The following is an 18,771-nucleotide window of genomic DNA, read 5'->3' as shown; positions in this document are numbered from 1 at the left end:
TGCTCCTTGTAACCTCTGGGTGAAGCATGCAGACCATGCTAAGTCAGCCCTTGGGGCAATACCGGGGTGGCACGTTCACCTCCTTTTCATCTCAAGGCCCTGTGGTGTCCTGCAATATGAATGAACCCCTCTTATATGCTTCTGCAAAGTTCTAACCCCCAAATATACTTTATACTTCAAAATTTTAGAGCCAAACCTTTCTATCCTTCATATAAGTTCTAGATTTTCCAAAATAATATCCTCAATGAAGTGTATGAACTTAATCACCTTAATTCCACTACCACGTATTTCAATATTATACTCTGTTCCATTTCACACAGTAAATAGGTTATTTGCCAATTCAGTGATTTAAAATTATTCTTTGGTGAACCAGGAATTACCTCCTGGTCTTATCATATCATTGTCTTCATATAGATTGTTTGGCTGCAATTGTTGTAAGGTATATGTCAAAGTTACATCTCAAATTGTGGTGGTCCAGTGAGATGTCTGGGAATATCTCATCATGATCTTATTAAAGGAAAAGAAGACAAAGGACTTGGAATATTTATACAATTTGGCAAGACTGTTATGTTAGACTACGGGACCCCTGAAGATGACAATAAGCCCTTATTCTCTGTTGCTTCCCACATGTGTATCAGAAACACTGTAAGAAGTGGCCTTCAATAAATATCTCCTAGCCAAGAAAGTAAATAGAAACAGGGACAGAAAACCCAGAGGAAATAATCCTTGTTTCAACATGGATTTGCTAAGCCAGGGGTTAGTTATGGAAGTTTTCAAGTATTCAGAAAGTCTAATGGAAACCATGCATGTACCTGAAAATGATATTGCACAGGGCAACTAAAAGGTCCAGTTTCTTTGGCTTTTGCAAGTATTACATCAAGTCATTGTGACAAGACTGTTTCATACAGATCACAGGTTCTGATATTGCACATTGGAGGAGGGAAGAATAGGCTCCCACTCCTTTTCCCTCCAAGTCCCTCCTGAGGTCGGAGAACACGTTAATCTGACAAATGGATACTAATGAATAGAGTCCCCAGATTTTTTAAAGACCCAGAAGCCACAGGACTGTGGCTTTCTCTGGCTCCTTCAAAGAGGCAAGGATAAGCAGATTCAGGATGAAGCTTGACTTCTTGTTCTTTGCTAATGTTTATGTTATGGGACATTCCATGCAACTGATAGTATAATGTTGAAAGAGAAGAGATCCTAGTTAATGCTTGACTATTAATTACGTCTTCTAGGCAAATTTGCCAGGGAGCACCACCAGAGGGATCAGGGATGCTGGCTCACAAGGAAGTGCAGCTCTTTTCCAACTTGTTACCATTCTCTATGTGTTTCTTGGAACTCTCACAGGGCGAGGGGACAGGCACAGGTAGGATTCATATAGGGTCCCACATATCATACCACAGCCACATGTAAGACAGCCTCTACCTGAAAAACTTTATGAAGAACAAGCATTCCAAAAGTAGAAGTTCATAAGCAGTGCGTGCCGGAACATTTCAGAAAATTGTGATTCTTTATCTACAGCTCTCAGGGAGTGAACTACAGATTGCTCTTAGGCACAAGGAACTAACCCCAAAAATGTGGGTGGTATCTCGGGGATAGTAGAGCAGCGCACTAGTAGAGCCCCACCTAATCTGCTAGCACCCCATCCCAAGCTAGACAAAGCATTCTATCTACCCTGCATAGTCTGGGTGCCCTTAGTGGTCAAGCAAAGGGCTTGTATTACTAGATAATCTATTTCCTTTCCAATTCCAGCAGCCTTAACTCAATGAATGACAACTCTGTCTGGTATCTTACACATATGCCTTTTGCATGAGCCAAGAAAGAGACAAGACAGACCATTTGCAAGACACATACTTGTTAGCAAATTGGAATGCAATGTTTGCTGCAGAGTCCCTGCCAAAGGCTCCTTAAAGTCACTTGATATTGAAGAGATAATCTAATAGATGTGCTAACCACCCCTGAAGTCCTGACATACAGGAAGCAGATTCCATTTGATTAATATTTATTGAGCACTGAAAGTGGGAGCTCTGATATATTATCACCTAATTTTAAAGCCATTCTTTCTCAGCTTTTCAAATCTTTCGGTGGGAGCTGGGGGGTAGAGGGAAGGGTATAGGGGTTAGGGCTCAAACCCAGTGCCCTACCATGATAGGCAAATACTCTACGACTGAGCTACATTCCCAGGCTGATAAATGAAATCTTGATAGAACTTTTGGCAGTCTTTTGTTTAGGTTTTTCCTAAGTTTCTTAAACCAACAAATTATCATTTCATAAAAATGATAATGTTCTTTGTAGATTCTTGGGTTCTGATTCCTAAACTGCTAATGCCCTATTGAGGAGCACAGTTCTAGGCCTTGTTATCTTAGCTCCTTACTGTTTTGCCTTCACTGAATAGCAACTTATTATTCTATCTGTCCTCTATTTGACAGGGTCTTTGTGTTGTTGTTGTTGTTTTTTAATTAAACTGTAGTTGAAGGTAGTGTTTACTGTGCTACTTAATATTTCTCATACAAGGGTCCAAGAGGTATGGGGGACGTATGGGGACATATGGGGAGGAATGTGTATGTACCCAGGAATCTTATCAAGGCAGATAAATGTATAGCTTTCTTTGCTCAGAAATTGAAAACCATGTAATACAAAGTTGTTCTTTTATTTCATTTAATGCCTAAATTAGTGTCTACTAATATAATAAATCAATAAACTGCAGATACTTGGTAGCATCAATTCTTTTTTTCCCTCAACCATGGGCAAGGAATGGGCAATATAAATGCCAAATACATATGAGGAAGTTCAAGGGCTGTATTTAAAATCCCCAGCTATAGATGCAAACCTATGCTTCCCACTGTGGCCATCTGTCTGGAGTGTGATATTTCACCTCTAAATCAGTATTCTTTCTTGGAGAATAGGGCCATGCTGATTCTCAAGTCAGAAGTTCTCCTAAGATCCTCCTTCACATATTTAGTACAGTTCCTGTCTCATGAGGTTCTGCAAATACTTGTTTTAATAGTATTTTGGAAACTATTGCCATGTATTTCACTCCTATGTTTTATTGATTTTATCGGATTACCCTTTGTTTTCTCTAGTTCACTGATCCAGGAGGTCTTCACCATCTCTCGCCCCACCCATTCCTGTCCTCACTATTCTCAGATCCCATATCCCATCAACATACTCATATCCTTGACAATTTCCTCCTTTCCACTGCTCACCCACCTGGTGAAACCTTGCCCCTGCTGAACCCAGCTCTCTGCTTTCTCTACAGGAGGCAACACAGTGTAATGCACAAGGGTGCCAGCCCTGCAATTAGACTGCCCAGGGTGCAAACTGCTGCTCTGCCACCTAACAGCTGTGCATTTTCAAGTAAGTTAGTTATGCCTTTTATAAAATAAGACTGATAACAATAATACTGGCTGGCTATGTCACAGATATCCACAGAGATGTAATGAAGTTTAAACAAGTTTACACACATCAACTTATACCGGCCATGGTAAGCACTTAATAAAAATTAGCTGGGATTATTTTTATGATTATTTATGCTTGAGGCAACAGAATGTTGGAGAAAATCACATACCCAGACAGACTGCTTACACTACAAATGCAGAACCACAAACCTTGGATAGGTCCTTGATACTGTCTGGCAACTCTATGTGTGTCTCCCTAGTATATTTACTCTCCTGCTCTGCCATGTACTATTTCAAGCTTTCAACTCTTACTTCAAATCTCCCCCACCCTTAGTTCCTTTCTCTTCTCCTGCATGGGGAAAACAGAGGCTACTCACCAAGTACTACTTCATCTCAATATCATCTAATATAGAAAATATACTCATATCTGGATTCGTCTTCTATACCATCTCTCCATCTCAATGGAAGAAGAATCCAAAGGCCAATCCTCTACTTGGGTTCTAGATTCTTCTCCTATTTTCCCCCAAGAACTTTCCTTCTGCAATTACTCCTCTCCTCTTTGCATATCTGGTTTCTCCCTAAGGTAATCATCCATGACCCTCATCTTTGGATATCCAGGACCTTGTATGATCCCTCCCCTAAGTGTGAGTGGAATCTGCAACTCACTTATAACCAAAAGAATATGCCAAAGATGATGGAATCTGCAATTACACTGTATTATGGAAGACTGCATCTTGCCAGCTTCTCCTTACTGAAGTCCACAGGACAAATAGCTGCAGGACAGACAGGGTGAGTTTGAGAGGCTCCAGGATCTAAGGACATCTTCCAGGTAATAGCCAGCAAGAAGCTGGGACCCTCAGTCCTACAGATGCAGGGGAATGAACTCTGCCTACAGCCCAAGTAAGTTTGAAAGTGAAATCTTCCCTGGTCAAACCTCCAGATGAGAACTCAATCCACTTAACCCCTTAAATTCAGCCTTGTAAGACTGATGGCGGCAGGCTCAGTTAAGCTGACACCAGGCTCCTACTTCATTGAAACTGTGAGAACTACTTTAAGGCAAAAACTTTATGGTAATTTGTTACACAGTAACAGAAAACTAATACACTCACACCCTTCTAGATAATTTCCATCATGCTCTAGTCACTACAGTCTATTGCATCTCATTTTAACAATAAAAACAAACCTAGACATAGGCCCTCTACCTATTCCCTCCTTCTCTGTTCTCCAAGAAAACCTGTCAAAATCTTTTTTTCATAAATCCCCTTACATCCTCACCTCCCATTTGCTGCTAGCTCTTTTAGTCACATCATAAACTTCCTCTATCAAGGATAACCCTAAGTGCCATATTGAATAAGAAAAAGTCTCTTTTTCTTATTCAATATCCCTGCAATATTCAACAGGTTCATTACACACCACTTTTTGGAATTATTTCTTCTCTTGGTATAGTGGACTTTATATTTTTTTATTTGGATGCTGCCTGTCAACCATCTTCACTGGCTTCTCCTAGACCCAAACTTACAGCATCCTGTGCCCCAGCACCTGCTCAAGGTTCTCTTCTCTTGCCCAGTGGAACTACCTATGCATTGGGCATCAACATGTTGATGACATCAACATGTTGATGGCTCCCAAACCTCTCTTTCTAGCCCTGACTTCTTCCTGGCTCCACATCCTACAGCCACTGGCCTAACTGCAATCTTCATTCAGAGGGAGGAATCATCATCTCACACTTAAGATGTCAAAAACAAAACATTTGATTTTTGCTCTCCCAGTTTTCCCAATCTCAGTGAATGGCACAACTAACCACTCTTTATATCAGGGCCTCATCCTGGATTACCTTCCTTTCCTTTACCTCATCACCCAATCCATCAATAAGTTCTGGCAGGCTGCTCTTCACAATGGATGCAGAATTCATCTCAACTCCACTCTTGCCGTCCTCTAACTCCAAGCAGTCCTCACCACTCAGTGGACCGCAGCAGCCATTGCCACCTAACTGATCTCTCTGCTTCCACTGCTGCTCTCTATTCACACAGCATGAACTGAGACATGCAAATCACCTGGTAAGCTTTGACTGCCAAAGACTTTCCAGAGACTCCACACTCGACCTCAAAAAGGCCCACCTTTTCTATATTGCTGACCCAGACCTGCTTCTGTGAAATATTGCCTTCCTACCAAGTTCCTGCCACAGTCATGTCTTCCTCCTTTCTACTTCAAGACTTGCAATTGCAATTCTTTGTGCCTGGAAAGACCTTTTCCCCCCAAGCAAATCCTAGATCTCAGATCAAATGTCCCTTCCTAAGAGAGATGTTCCCATGTTCTCTTTTCAGCCCAGTCCAAACTCTAAGATATTATTTCCCTCAGAGCATTCATCAAAATCCTCACATGTCCTGCTTATACATATGCTCACTTATTTAATTATATCTTTGATTGTTGTCATGACACCTCTCATGAGATGTGAGCATCAGGAAGATTCTCCACTGTGTTTGACAATGGCACCTGGCACACAGTAGGTGCTTGATAAATATGTGTTGAACAAATGAATGCATGAATACAACATGTTTTCATTCTGGTTTAAAATTTTTTTTATAGTTGTAGATGAACAACATACTTTTATTTTGTTCATTTTTTTTTTTTTTAATGTGGTGCTGAGGATTGAACCCAGTGCCTCCTCACACATGCTAGGCAAGGACTCTGCCACTGAGCTTCTGCCCCAGAACCTGTTTGCATTCTTATATGCATTATAACAAAATTCTTTGTGATATTCCAATACAAAATTTCTTCAGATGGAGTGTCACAATGTCTTTAAAGCAATTGTTTTTAAAAGGAAAAAAAGATAGTTATATCTCAACACATTTATTATATAAGTTTTTGAAAAGCTGTGAGCCAAGCAATGTTATAAATTTGAATGGATTTTTAAAAATTGGAGGTGTGAAAAAATCTTTTTTGATAATGTCAAGTATCACACCCTAGATATTCTGTTTTTATACTGTTGATTCTTTTCCTACATTGAATTTGCTTTGATCATAGAGCATAAGTTATTGTTAATTTTTCTATTATAAATTGTGCAATCACTATTCAAACCACAAGACACATTTTCAGTATGTCTGAACAAAAATATTACGGAGTCACTACTCTTATTTTTCAGTGTCACTGATACCATGTGACTTAATTCAAATCCAGCTATATCCTGTGGCCATACAATACAGGCTTTTCAGCAGACCATGGTAATGAGTGTGGTCACAGTCCAGATTCCAACAAGCAGCTGTCAAAAACTATCATCCCAAATGACTATTTGCTGAACATTTCTCACTCTCAGAGATCAAACTTCCAGGGTGGTCTGGGAAAGAAATTTGTGCCCACATCTATTCTCAGCCTATTCTAATTGCTAATGTTTAACATTTCTTTGGAAATACAATTTCATGCTTCAGCAGCTGATTTTCATTTTGGGGTGGGGGGGGGGCAAGAATCAAAAGATTTTTTTTAAAAAAAAATTAGTTTCTATTAAGTTCACTTGTTTGTCTTTTTTCCTCCGAAAATACCTCTTGAAAACTCCCAAGAAATAGTTATTCAGCTGATTTTAAGAACCACTCTTGAGAAAAATCACTCACTTCATCGCTTACCACTTGCTGCCCTCAAAACTTCTTAGCAACATACACGGTGCATGAACCTCAACGTGGTTGGCTTTGTCCAATCGCATGCCTCAAAGCCCAGCCAGTCAGTTGTGTAATAATAAACCCCTTATCTCCTGAAGATACACAAACGGAAAGATCTCCTGGGGCTTCAGTGCACAGGGGGACTTCGCTAGAATTCTCAGCTGAAACTCACATCCATTTAAAATGCCAAATCCCTCTCCTCCAACTGCCCCCTCCCCACTTTTCCATTTCCTTTTTCCTCCTTTGCAATTTTGAGGGGGGAAAATGCTAACCCAGGTCGAGCTTAAACACGGGAGACGAGGGGCAATGCCAAAAGCTGCTAGCAAAATGCATGCGGAAACCAATGGCTTGTTTTTTGCGGCACTGGGCTTACCGGTTCCCTCACAAGTGCCTGCGATGGAAACTCATCAACAATTGTTCTCGGGTGAAGGAAGGGGTTGCGAGATTGACAAGAAAAGCTGCTCGATAGTTGCAATAAGCTTGAATAGTCCTCAAAATAAGAAGGGTTCAGTCTAGCATCCTTCGGAAGAATAAAACATCTCACCACCACCAACCCACCTCGCCCGTCCTCACCAGGCGCAAATCGTCACCCACCTCGTCCGACCTCCAAGTTCCCCTGCCTACCCTGGAGAAGTGTCCTTTCCTCACACCCACACAAGACAAGAAACCCGACCCGGCCTGTAAGCAAAGCGGGAGAGGCGGCCTCGGAGAGGTGCAGGGGGCCCCAGGCGCAAGCAAATCAACAGTTCCCTCGCTCTGCCCCGCGCTGCCGCCGGCGCCGCCTGACACACCCCTCCCGGCCGGGTCTCTAGTCCTTGGCCAGGCGCCTCGCTCGCCCTGGGGTTCGGAGCCCAGGCCAGTCCCCCTCCCCGGTCCGGCGAGTCCCACGAGCGCCACCGCACCCAGCACGCACCTTCAACGCGCCCCGGGTCGGGCCCTTGGGGAACGCACGACCCGGTCCGAGGGGCACGAAACGCTCCTCGCCATCCTCCTCGTCGTCGTCGCCGTCCACCACCTCGACGACCACCTCCTCGTCCTCGTCTTCCTCTTCGTCATCCTCCTCCTCCGCGCCCCCTCGGGGCTTCTCCTCCACCCTACCGAGTCCCCTCCGCCGCCTGCTCCCGCCTTCTTCGTCCTCGTCTTCCTCCCCCAGAAGCAGCAGCACGGGCGACGAGGCTGCAGCTCCGGCGGCCCGAGGGGGGCCGGTCCCGGCGCTGCGCGGCGGCGGCAGCGGCGGCCTCCAGCTCTCCGGGACTGGGCCCGGGCCCGGGGCAGGGGGCGGGAGTCCGTGCAGGGCTGCTTCCTGGGCGGGCGCGGACGCCGGCCCAGCCGGCTGCAGCGCGGCGCCCCCGCGGCGGCTGCCCAGGCTGGAGCGCTTGGCTAGACGCCGCGCCTGCATGCCTGAGCGCGGAGCTGCGGGCCGCGGCGTGGAGCCGGAGAGTTTGTCACCTCCTCTTCCTCCTCTTCCTCCCCAGGCGGCAGCTTTGGCTGCAGGCGCCCGGGTCGCGGGGCGGTGAGGGGCTGCAGGAGCCGCCTCCCTGGGCTTTGCGGCTGCCACTGGCCGCAGAGTCGCGGGCGCCGCCTTCGCTGGACCGGCCCGCGGGGACGCCGGCGGCCGGCGGCTACGGTGGGGCGGCGCGGCGGCCGCGGGCGGGGGTGGGTGTGAGCGAGCGGCGCGCTGCCGCCTCCGCCGCCGCCGCCGCCCGGGAGCCGCGGGCCGCGCTGCGCTCCATGCGGCCGGCGGCCGGGCCGGCGCGCGCCTCTCCCGGCCCGCTGCGCCCGCGCGCTCCGGGCCTACCGCTGCCGTCCCTGGGCGCGAGCTGTTTGTGTGGTGTGTTTTCCACCACCGCCCCCCTCTTCTGGAGCCATTCCTCGCAACCCTCCGGTCCCCTCGTTCAGACAAAACCCGGACTGGATTTAGCTTTCCTACCCACGGTCTCCGAAAATCTGGCCCTTCGAAGCAGCTTGCACTTACGCCCGGGCTAACCCTTAACCCCTTACTCGGCACGAAGGAGGACAGACTTGTTGGAAGTAAGGTGGTCGGTCAAGTTAGACTTTGAATGTAGAGATTTGCTGAAAGTCGTTTTAGTGGTCACTAATGTGCATTGGCAACTACACTGAGCTTACATAAAGTTGAGGGAAAGTGTGCCAATCTGAGGTTTGGGGTCAATTGCCAGCATGAATCTTCAGTCATTTTGAATTTTTGAAACACTCTTCTGTCAATGTCTACCCATCTCCCAATGGTGAGCACACCATTCTAGGCCTTGCCTTTGAGCACTTGTGGACCTGCTAAGTCTAAGCCATTCAGCTTTGACTTTTTACATTTCTACCCTGAGTAGCTGATTGTAACAACTAACTCCCAGAAAACTTGCTCTCACCATTCAATCTGTAGGTTCTGCTGGCACCATCCAGGCCTTTGAAAAAACACACCAGGGGAGAGTTCAAGATGTTTGAGTTTGTTATTTCACAAAATTTAACATGAAGTAAGACCAAGCCTAGAAATCAAGCACATAATCAGTTTGCCATGAACAACTTGGCCACTTTCTGAGGATTTTTAGGTGTGACAATGAAGAGTTTTACTATCTACTATTGTTTAGAGTTAGGCCATATAGAAAACCTACTCTTGACATTCAAATCATACCCCCCCAAATCACCCCAGTTGAAGAAGCCTGGGGATGATCTAATTCATCAAATACATTGGCAGGCACTTCTGTGAGGCTAGAGTAAAAGGTGTCCTCACGCTATGCTAATTATTGTTAGAGATTTAACATTAACATCAGGTGCCCTGATAGACCCTTAAAGGGGACTCATTACATGCTGTCTTATGGTGTCTTCCAACTGTTGAAGAGGAATGATGACAAAATTCTAAAATGAACTTTTTGTTCTCCATGAATCAGAGTAGCTTCCTGATACACCTATTTCAGGTAATGACACTCATTATAATCATTCAGGCCCAAAATAGCGATATCATTTTAACTCCCTTCTCTCCCTGATCCCTAGAAGCAATTGCCCACAAGTCCAATCTATTGTTCTCTCTGAAATGCCTTTTGAATCCACCCCTTCTTTTCCATACCCAAAAGCTCTTACAGCATTTCATAACACCAAAAGTGAAAGTTTCTAAATTACAAAAATCCTGTTTCTCATCCACGTACCCTCCCTTGCCCCACTTCACATACCACCATGGGATTCATATTCTCCAAATCCCACACAGATCATGGCATTTTCTGGTTGAACTTTCCATTTGTAAATATTCCATTCAGGAGTTTAGAGAGTGAAAAGGGTTGGAGCATTTTAAGAAATATGTGTGCCTCTGATCAAAGCATGGAATAGCAGAGGCCAGCAAAGAAGTGAATAAATCAATATCCGTAAGTGTTTGCAAGGAATTCAAAATGATCCTAAAGTGATCTTATCCTAATTGAAGGAAACTTAGCTTAGTTGATTTGGGAGACAGTAGATCTCATTGAAGAGAGGCATCTGGATCTACTGTGAACACAAAGAATAAAGGTCAGGCAGGCATGGGAAGCAGATAGGCACAGGGAGATGGCGGGAGAGAACAAAGGTGTGAGGCAGATGGGCTGGGTAGTTAGGCTCACAGTGTCAGCCCTTAGTCACCCTCTTTTTATGCCTCAGTTTCCTTATCTGTGAAATGGGGATACAAACAGAATCTGTATAATAGTAAAATTGTTTTGGAAGATAATGAATGAATACATGCAGTTTAGAAAAGCACTGGGCACAAGTGGAAGTAAGGACTTACACTAAGTATATTGACAGTATGTGTAAATAAGGTAGTACCAGATACTCTTGGAAAATAGCAGGGATCTCTCTTTTAAATAAGCTTGGAAATGTCAAGAACTACCAAAACGTATTTTCGAGCCCAGCTATATCTTGTCAAGAGGCCCTGGTCAGGTCAAGGATAATGATTTTTGTGTCTGAAAGTGCTATAGATGATAGAAAGCAAATGTTTTCCTGAGAACTAAAAGAAAAGGCAGAGTTAAGTGTCAGTGATTGGTATTTGTGGTTTAGTGGGAGATGGTACACTGTTGTGCTCTCTTTCAAAATTGCCATCTATGCTTTGAAATCAGCTTGTTCTTTCTCTCAGGCCTCTTCACCAGAGCCCCTACACACCTTTCCCGACTCTACAGAGACACAGAGGCTGCCCCCTGAGTGAGAAAAAAGAATTGACCTTGGGAGTCAGACCATTAAATGAAGGCTAATGTCACAAAAGAGATGGGGCCCAAGCTGAGCTTTGAGGGACACAAGGATTTAGATGGGCAGCGAGAACAGCATTATCCAGGCAAGTGCAGGCCACTAAATCCTACCATAAAGAAATCCGAGGACATTAAGTGGGAAATAAAAATTCAATGACCAATTCATCAGGAATCAAGAAAAAAATATCTCAGTCTATGACACACTACACTCATGATATGGACTCAGAAGTCAAGAATATGATGCCAAAAAACTGAGAGGAGTCATTGTCACTTCTTTCCCCCACATTCCCTAACTGTAGCACAGTCTATCTTCCCAAACTAGGAGCACCTGCCACCAAGGATGAGCAGGTGTGCCTCTGCACCATGGGGCAAAGAATTGCACCTTCCAGGGAAGTCAGTTTAACACATCATCATCTAAAACAGTCCATCTTTCATTCCACATATATTCATTGAGTACATACCAGATCTTCCTCTTGGTGCACAGCAGTGAGCAAGATAGCCCTCATGGGGACAGCAGGGGGAAACAATCAATCAAAGACAATAAATGAACATATAATTTCATAGAGGTAATAAGCTTTGGAGAAAAAAAATAGAGCAGAAGTGGGGAAGTAGAAGGAGCTTGTTTTCTTATACCAAAACAAGCATAAGAATGGTATGGAGGTGGGCGTGGTGGTGTACACCTGTAATCGCAGCAGCCCAGGGGGCTGAGGCAGGAGGATCATGAGTTCAAAGCCAGCCTCACCAAAAATGAGGCACTAAGCAATTCAGTGAGACCCTGTCTCTAAATAAAATACAAAATAGGGCTGGGGATGTGGCTCAGTGGTTGAGTGCCCTGAGGTCAATCCCCAATAACCTACCCCCTCCAAAAAAGAATGGTATGGAGCATAATGTGAAATTTGGATGAAGACTTGCAGCAATGAACTCGGTCTTCTTCCCTTGGGTAGAATCCACCCTCCTCTGCTGTCTGGCCTGCTTTGGCTGCTCAATTTGAAAGGCACTGATGAGGAAGAAGAGCGGGCTTCAGAATAAATGTCACCCATAACCACAGAGAACTGGTTGCCTGATGTCTGTTGTCTCCTGATCCTCAGTGTTTCACCTTTGAGTTTTAAGCCTCAAAAATACTGGAAAATCAGGCTTGATTTGACATGTTCAGTTTTTTTTTTCAAATTTAAGTTTCAGAAAAATAATAATCTTGAAAAAAAACTCATGAGATGTTACCATAATCAAGGGCAGAAATAGAGCACATTTTCACTCACCCATGGATAGTCTTTTATGTCCTCATGGAACTTAAATTGTTGGGTTTGTTGATAGTGGTGGCTCCTTTTAAAAACTATTTTAAAACTAAAAGTGAAATTTTGCCCTTTAAGAAGGTTATGAAAGTAAGATTAGGTTCATTTTTCCATACTTCTGGGAAACCTAAAAGTGACTTCAGATGATGACTGTCACCCTACCGTATAAAAAATAGATGAAGATTTAGAGAATGGCTCATCTATTACAAGCCTCAAATGAAAGCTTGTCTGAGTCAAGTAGAAATTTCCGAACAGACAGGCATTTCTTCCATGAGCAAATTAACTTATCAGGTTTTTTTTTTTGGGGGGGGGGGATGGGGGTTGTTTCTTGGTTTCCGTTTTTTTTTTTTTTTTTGGTCCTGGGATTGAAAAACAAGGATGCTATACCATTGAGTTACATCCCCAGCCCTTTTTGGAGGGCAAAGGGGGGTACCGAGGATTGAACCCAGGGACATTCAACCAACTGAGACACATCCCCAGCCCTATTTTGTATTTTATTTAGAGACAGGCTCTCACTGAGTTGCTCAACACTTCGCTAAGTTGCTGAGTCTGGCTTTGAGTCGCTGGAATTTGCAGGGCTGTGATATTTCTCTCTCTCTCTCTCTCTCTCTCTCTCTCTCTCTCTCTAACATATTTACAGTTCTGGTGTAGTGTGTGTGATTTTGTCTTTGTGGTTTCCTTATCAGTCATTTCATGTTGGCACTTGAGAGGAAAAAAAAAAAAATTCAGACTGAGTTTCCAGAGACTTTGGCCTTGAGTTCCCATAGGACACTAGTTGAATCCCCTGATCACTGCAGAGTTCACAACTCTAAGATGGATGAGATGTACTCTTTAAGGTCTTTTAACTCTTAGGTTCCATATTATATCAACCTGAAGTATGTTTTCAGTGTAAGCCAATTACCCATTATTAAGATCCACAGACTGAACCACATATGCCAGTGCAGGTGTGTATATTGAATGAATTCATGTAATATGTAATGTTTGTGAACATCTCTTCTAGCCAATTCTGCATGTTGTCCATGTCTTAGGATTGTCATCTCTGTTCCCAGGAATATCACCTTTAATTTTATGACTCTCTTTGCTTCATTGGAAGTACAGAAATTATGAAATTATGCTTTTGCTTGCTACTACTTATTTTGCTAGTAATTTCTTCATTAATAAGATACCTAATGGCAGAATTGATACTTTTTAAATGGCCATACTGCCAAAAGCAATACACAGATTCAAGATGATCCAATCAAATACTAATGACATTTTTTTGCATCAGAAAAAAACGTAAACATTTAAAAAACTTATTTAGAAGAATAAAAGACCTGAAAACAGGGCTGGGGATGTGGCTCAAGCGGTAGCGTGCTCGCCTGGCATGCGTGCGGCCCGGGTTCGATCCTCAGCACCACATACCAACAAAGATGTTGTGTCCGCCGAGAACTAAAAAATAAATATTAAAAAAAAATTCTCTCTCTCTCTCTCCTCTCTCACTCTCTCTTTAAAAAAAAGAAAAAAGACCTGAAAACACCAAAGCCATTCTAAGCCCAAAAAGAAATGCTGGAGGCATCGTAATACCTGACTTACCTGACTTCAAATTATACAGTCGAGCTATTGTAACAAAAACTGCATCATACTGGCATAAAAATAGACACATAGACCAAGGGACAAGAATAGAAGATAGATAAACCTACACATTTACAGTCATCTGATACTTGCTAAAGTGTGAAAAACATACATTGGTAGCTCAGTGGTAGAGCATTTGCCTTTAACACCTGAGGCTCTGGGTTTGCCCCTCAGCACCACATAAGAAAATAAACAAAAATTAAGATATTGTGTCCATCTACAACTAAAAAAAAAAAATACATTGGAGAAAACATACCCTTTTTTTTTTTTTTTTGGTACCGGGGATTGAACCCAGGGCACTCAACCACTGAGCCTCATTCCCAGCCTTATTTTGTATTTTGTATTTTTGTATTTTATTTAAAGACAAGGTGTCACTGAGTTGTTTAGCGCCTCACTTTTGCTGAGGCTGGCTTTGAACTCGCGAACCTCCTGCCTCAGCCTCCCAAGCCACTGGGATTACAGGCACGCTCCACCATGCCCAGCCAAAAGCATAGCCTTTTTAACAAGTGAAACTGGTTATCCGTGTATAGAAGAAAGAAACTAGACCCTATCTTTCACCCCGCACAAAAGTCAATTCAAAATAGGTTCATTCCTAGGAATTAGACCGGAAACTGTACAACTCCTAGAAGAAAACATAGGGTCAACACTCCAACATAAAGGCCCAAGCAATGACTTTCTCAATAGGATCCCTAAAGCTCAGGAAATAATGCCAAGAGTTAATAAATGGGCATCAAATTAAAAAGCCTCTGCAAAGGAAACAAAAATGTGAAACGCGACCCTATGGGATGGGAGAAAATCATTGCTAGCTACTCTTCTGACAGAGGATTAATATACAGAATAAACGAAGAATTCAAAAGACTTAATACCAAAAAAATCTCCCAATTAATAAATGGGCAAATGAACTGAACAGACACTTCTCCAAAGAAGAAATACAAATGGCCAAGAAATATATGAAAAAACACGTTCAACATCACTAGCAATTAGGGAAATGCAAATCAAAACTACACTGAGATTTCATCTCACTCCAATTAGAATGGTAGTCATCAAGAATACAAAACAATAATGCTGGAGAGGATGTGGAGAAAAAGGAACATTTTTATACTGTTGGTGGAATTGTAAATTAGTGCAACCACTATGGAAATTGGTGTGGCATGGAACCACCATATAACCCAGCTATACCTCTCCTTGGTATCTATCCTAAGGAATTAAAGTTATAATGCTACAGTGATACATATATATGCATATCCATGTTTATAGCGGTATGATTCCCAATAGCCAAGCTATGGATCCAGCCTAGGTAGATGAATGGATAAAGAAAATGTGGTGCCTCTCTCTCTTTCTCTCTCTCTGCCTCTCTCTCTCTTTCTATATATATATACATACATGTATATATATATACACATATACATACATACATATATGTATATGATATATATACATATATACGTATATGTACATACAAGTATATGTAATATATGTATATGTATATAATATATATATATATATATATTAGTTTTAATTAGCCATGAAGAAGACTGAAATTATGTCATTTGAGAAAAATGGATAGAACTTGAGAACATTATATTAAGTGAAATAAGCTAAATTCAGAGAGTCAAGGATCCTGTTTCTTCTCATATGTGGAATGTGGAAGCTAGGGAAGAAAAAGGAAAGAGAAGGAAAGTGTGTGTGTTGTGGGGGTGAGGTCTCATGAAAATCCAAGGGAGACCTAGTGAGAAGAGGAAATGTAACAGGGGGAGGAAGGATAGGAGGGAAAAGGGAAATATTGGGGAATAATATTGGCCAAATTACACTGTTATATTATATGCAAATATGAACATGTAACAATGAATCCTAACATTATGTACAACTGTAAGGTATCAATAAAAATATGGAAATAAATAAGCTGCCTAATGGGTACACATCAAGTAGTTGCTAAGTTGTTATACTATTGTAGTAATTTCCCTTTCCACAAAATGAGGATTGTAAGCTATACTCGGCTACGTGTCAAGGATCATTTCTCTCAGTCAAGTGCCAACATGACCTATCTAGACAAATGTATCTCTTACACGCAAAGTCATTTTGGTGATTCATCTCCTGTTCTACCAGCTGGATTGGCTTCCATTCTGTTGAGTCCCAGCTTAAAAATCTTCATGTTATCTTGGAAATTATATTTTAAAAAAACTTTCTTAAAGGAATAGAAAAAAATGAGGATTGCTTAACCCAAGATGCATAATCATTCCCTACTAATGGTATTTTAATGATATTTTTATATTTTTAAAACTTTTCCATCTTCCTTGTCCTATTGATTTTTTTCCCCATGCAGGTCCTTTCTGGTAGCAGTAAATGAAATCCTACTCATTAAAAAAAAAAAAAAAAAAAAAGCAAGGGGGACTTAAAAACTCAGGTAACTCAACCACAGATGGTTGTAATGTAAGTAATGCTTGGTCTTTGGTTTGTGTGTGTCTCCCTCTCTCTCGCCACACGTATGTGTGTGTGTGGTTTCATTATCTAGTCAACTACCCAGGTTCACAGGCAGCGGTGGCCACAGACCCATAAGCCTTGAGGCCAGGACAGGCGAGCTCTGCCACCTTTGGCAGAGGGGCTCTGGATGAGCCAACTTGGGTCATGGGCCCACTCCTATGGCCAAGTATGAATTGCTGTGATTAATGGTCTTCACTAAACCATATAAGGAGAAAAAAATGTTTATTGTACTGGGCAGGCAAAGAATATAAAAGGCTCCTATGAGTTATAACCAGTACTGTCTAAAATCTGAAACATACAATTATAAGGAACAAAAGTCAGAAATTATCTTCCTACCCAAAGGTAACCACATAATTGTTTTGCTATGTTTATTTTCAACATATCATCTTTTTTTGTTTCACCTAATTTTTTCCACCTAATTTTATAATGAGAACATTTCTCTCACATAATTTGTCGATGAATTTTAGAGTTAGCAGGGCCAATATAAATCATGAAACTGTTAGCAGAAAATGTGCATGAATATTTTTACGACCTCTAAGGAATGACAACCATTGAAAAATGGATACCAAATCAGAGTCAGAGGAAAAGGCTGATAAATTTACCACCAACACCACCAACACCACCACCACCCCACCAAATAACCTTCACATTTTCTCACAAAAAGGTTTCTAAATGAGAGCTGGGTACAATAGTGTGCACCTGTGGGCCTAAATACTCCAAAAGTCAAGGCAGGGAGATTACTTGAACCCCAGAGTTTGGACAGTCTGGGCCACAGAGAGAGATCTTGACCCTTTTAAAAAAAAAAAAAAAGATGAAAGTTGGTTAGAATATATTTGCAAATTTAAACCAATAACTAGTACCTGCAGCAAAGTGTAAATGATTCAGTATTATTACAACAATTAGATATAATATTTGCCTATCACACTGGTAGAAATGCATTGTATATATCTATCATGTGTATATGTCTATCATAGTTCTAAAATACACTTGCCATTTGAAGCAAAAATTCCATTTCTAGCTATCCATCTTGGAGTAAAATTGATATAAGAGCTCAAAGGAACATAGAGAGAGTACTTGTTGCAGCATTGAGTATAGTGTGTATGTGTGTGTGTGTGTGTGTGTGTGTGTGTGTGTGTGTGTGTTTTACTGGAATTGAACCCACAGTCTCACACATAATGAACAAGTGCTCTACAATTGAACTACATCCCCAGCCCTTTTTGAAAATTTAATTTTGAGACAGGGTCTCACCAAGTTGCTGAGGCTGCCCTCCAACTTGCGATTCTCCTGCCTCAGCCTTCAGAGTCAGTGGGATTATAGGCATACACCATTGCTTCTGGCTTAAAAGTAGAATATTGAAAGTAGCATAAATATTCATTAGCAGGGTAATTGTTTAAAAAGAAGACTTTGGCAGTGTGTGACCCACTATGCAGCCACTAAAGAGAGTCTCAGCAGTTGCTGTGTGCTAAAAGGGAAAAGGCTCATTTTTAGTAACAAGGACAAGTTACAGAATACTTTTTACACCATGATTTCATTTGTGATTAAAATAACACCCTACAAAAGATACTATATACATCTACACAGTGTGATTTCAGAAGGACATATCCATGAGAAAATGTTCATGGTCCATCTACCAGCCTTTGGGGTGGTAAATTGGCTTGGAGAAGGAGGCAAAGGATGTCTCCCACTTTCTTTGTTGTTTATTTTTTGGTTTTGTTTTTTTCTTTTTAAAAAGAATGTATTCAAACATTCCATAGTTAACTTTAAAACAAAGAGTAAAAGGTCTTCATGGTATAATTTTTACTGCAGAATGTTCTGTCAAGCTGAGCTGTGGTTCTTCCATGCCTTGCTATTTAAATACAGTGCTGCCAACCTTTGTACAGAAAGTTTATCCATCTTTCCTAGGATTTCCTCAGGATTAACACCAGGAATGGAATCAGTGTCAAAGGGTGTGTACATTTTCTTGAAAAGTTTTTCCTACATGGCGCTCTGAAAAAGTCACCTCAGCTCACCCCTGATAGCCGTGGACAATGGCTGGTATCCTGCCCTGGGCCTCACTTTGATCACGTCCCATTACATCTTTCCTTCCATGTGCTACTTCCAAAAGTGTTCCACAAATCCCCTTTTGTTTTTA

The 18,771-nt window shown here is 42.2% G+C and overlaps 1 protein-coding gene across 3 annotated transcripts in view; it reads right to left on the bottom strand.

The window, feature by feature from the left end:
* The window catches only part of Znf704 (zinc finger protein 704), a 210,407-nt gene extending 201,799 nt beyond the window's left edge, over nt 1–8,608 (bottom strand). For all 3 annotated transcript variants that reach the window (XR_003300238.2, XR_003300232.2, XM_026382797.2), the window contains exon 1: nt 7,965–8,608. Coding sequence is in view for 1 of the 3 variants with exons in the window: in XM_026382797.2 (XP_026238582.2) it covers nt 7,965–8,450 (486 nt within the window). In the remaining 2 variants the exon portion in view is untranslated. The remainder of the gene's footprint in view (nt 1–7,964) is intronic.
* Nucleotides 8,609–18,771: the final 10,163 nt, after the last annotated feature.

Source organism: Urocitellus parryii, chromosome 7 (assembly GCF_045843805.1).
Source record: "Urocitellus parryii isolate mUroPar1 chromosome 7, mUroPar1.hap1, whole genome shotgun sequence".
Lineage (NCBI taxonomy): Eukaryota > Metazoa > Chordata > Mammalia > Rodentia > Sciuridae > Urocitellus > Urocitellus parryii.
Note: the sequence above shows the minus strand (reverse complement) of the source record. Positions and strands in the feature narration are given on the sequence as shown.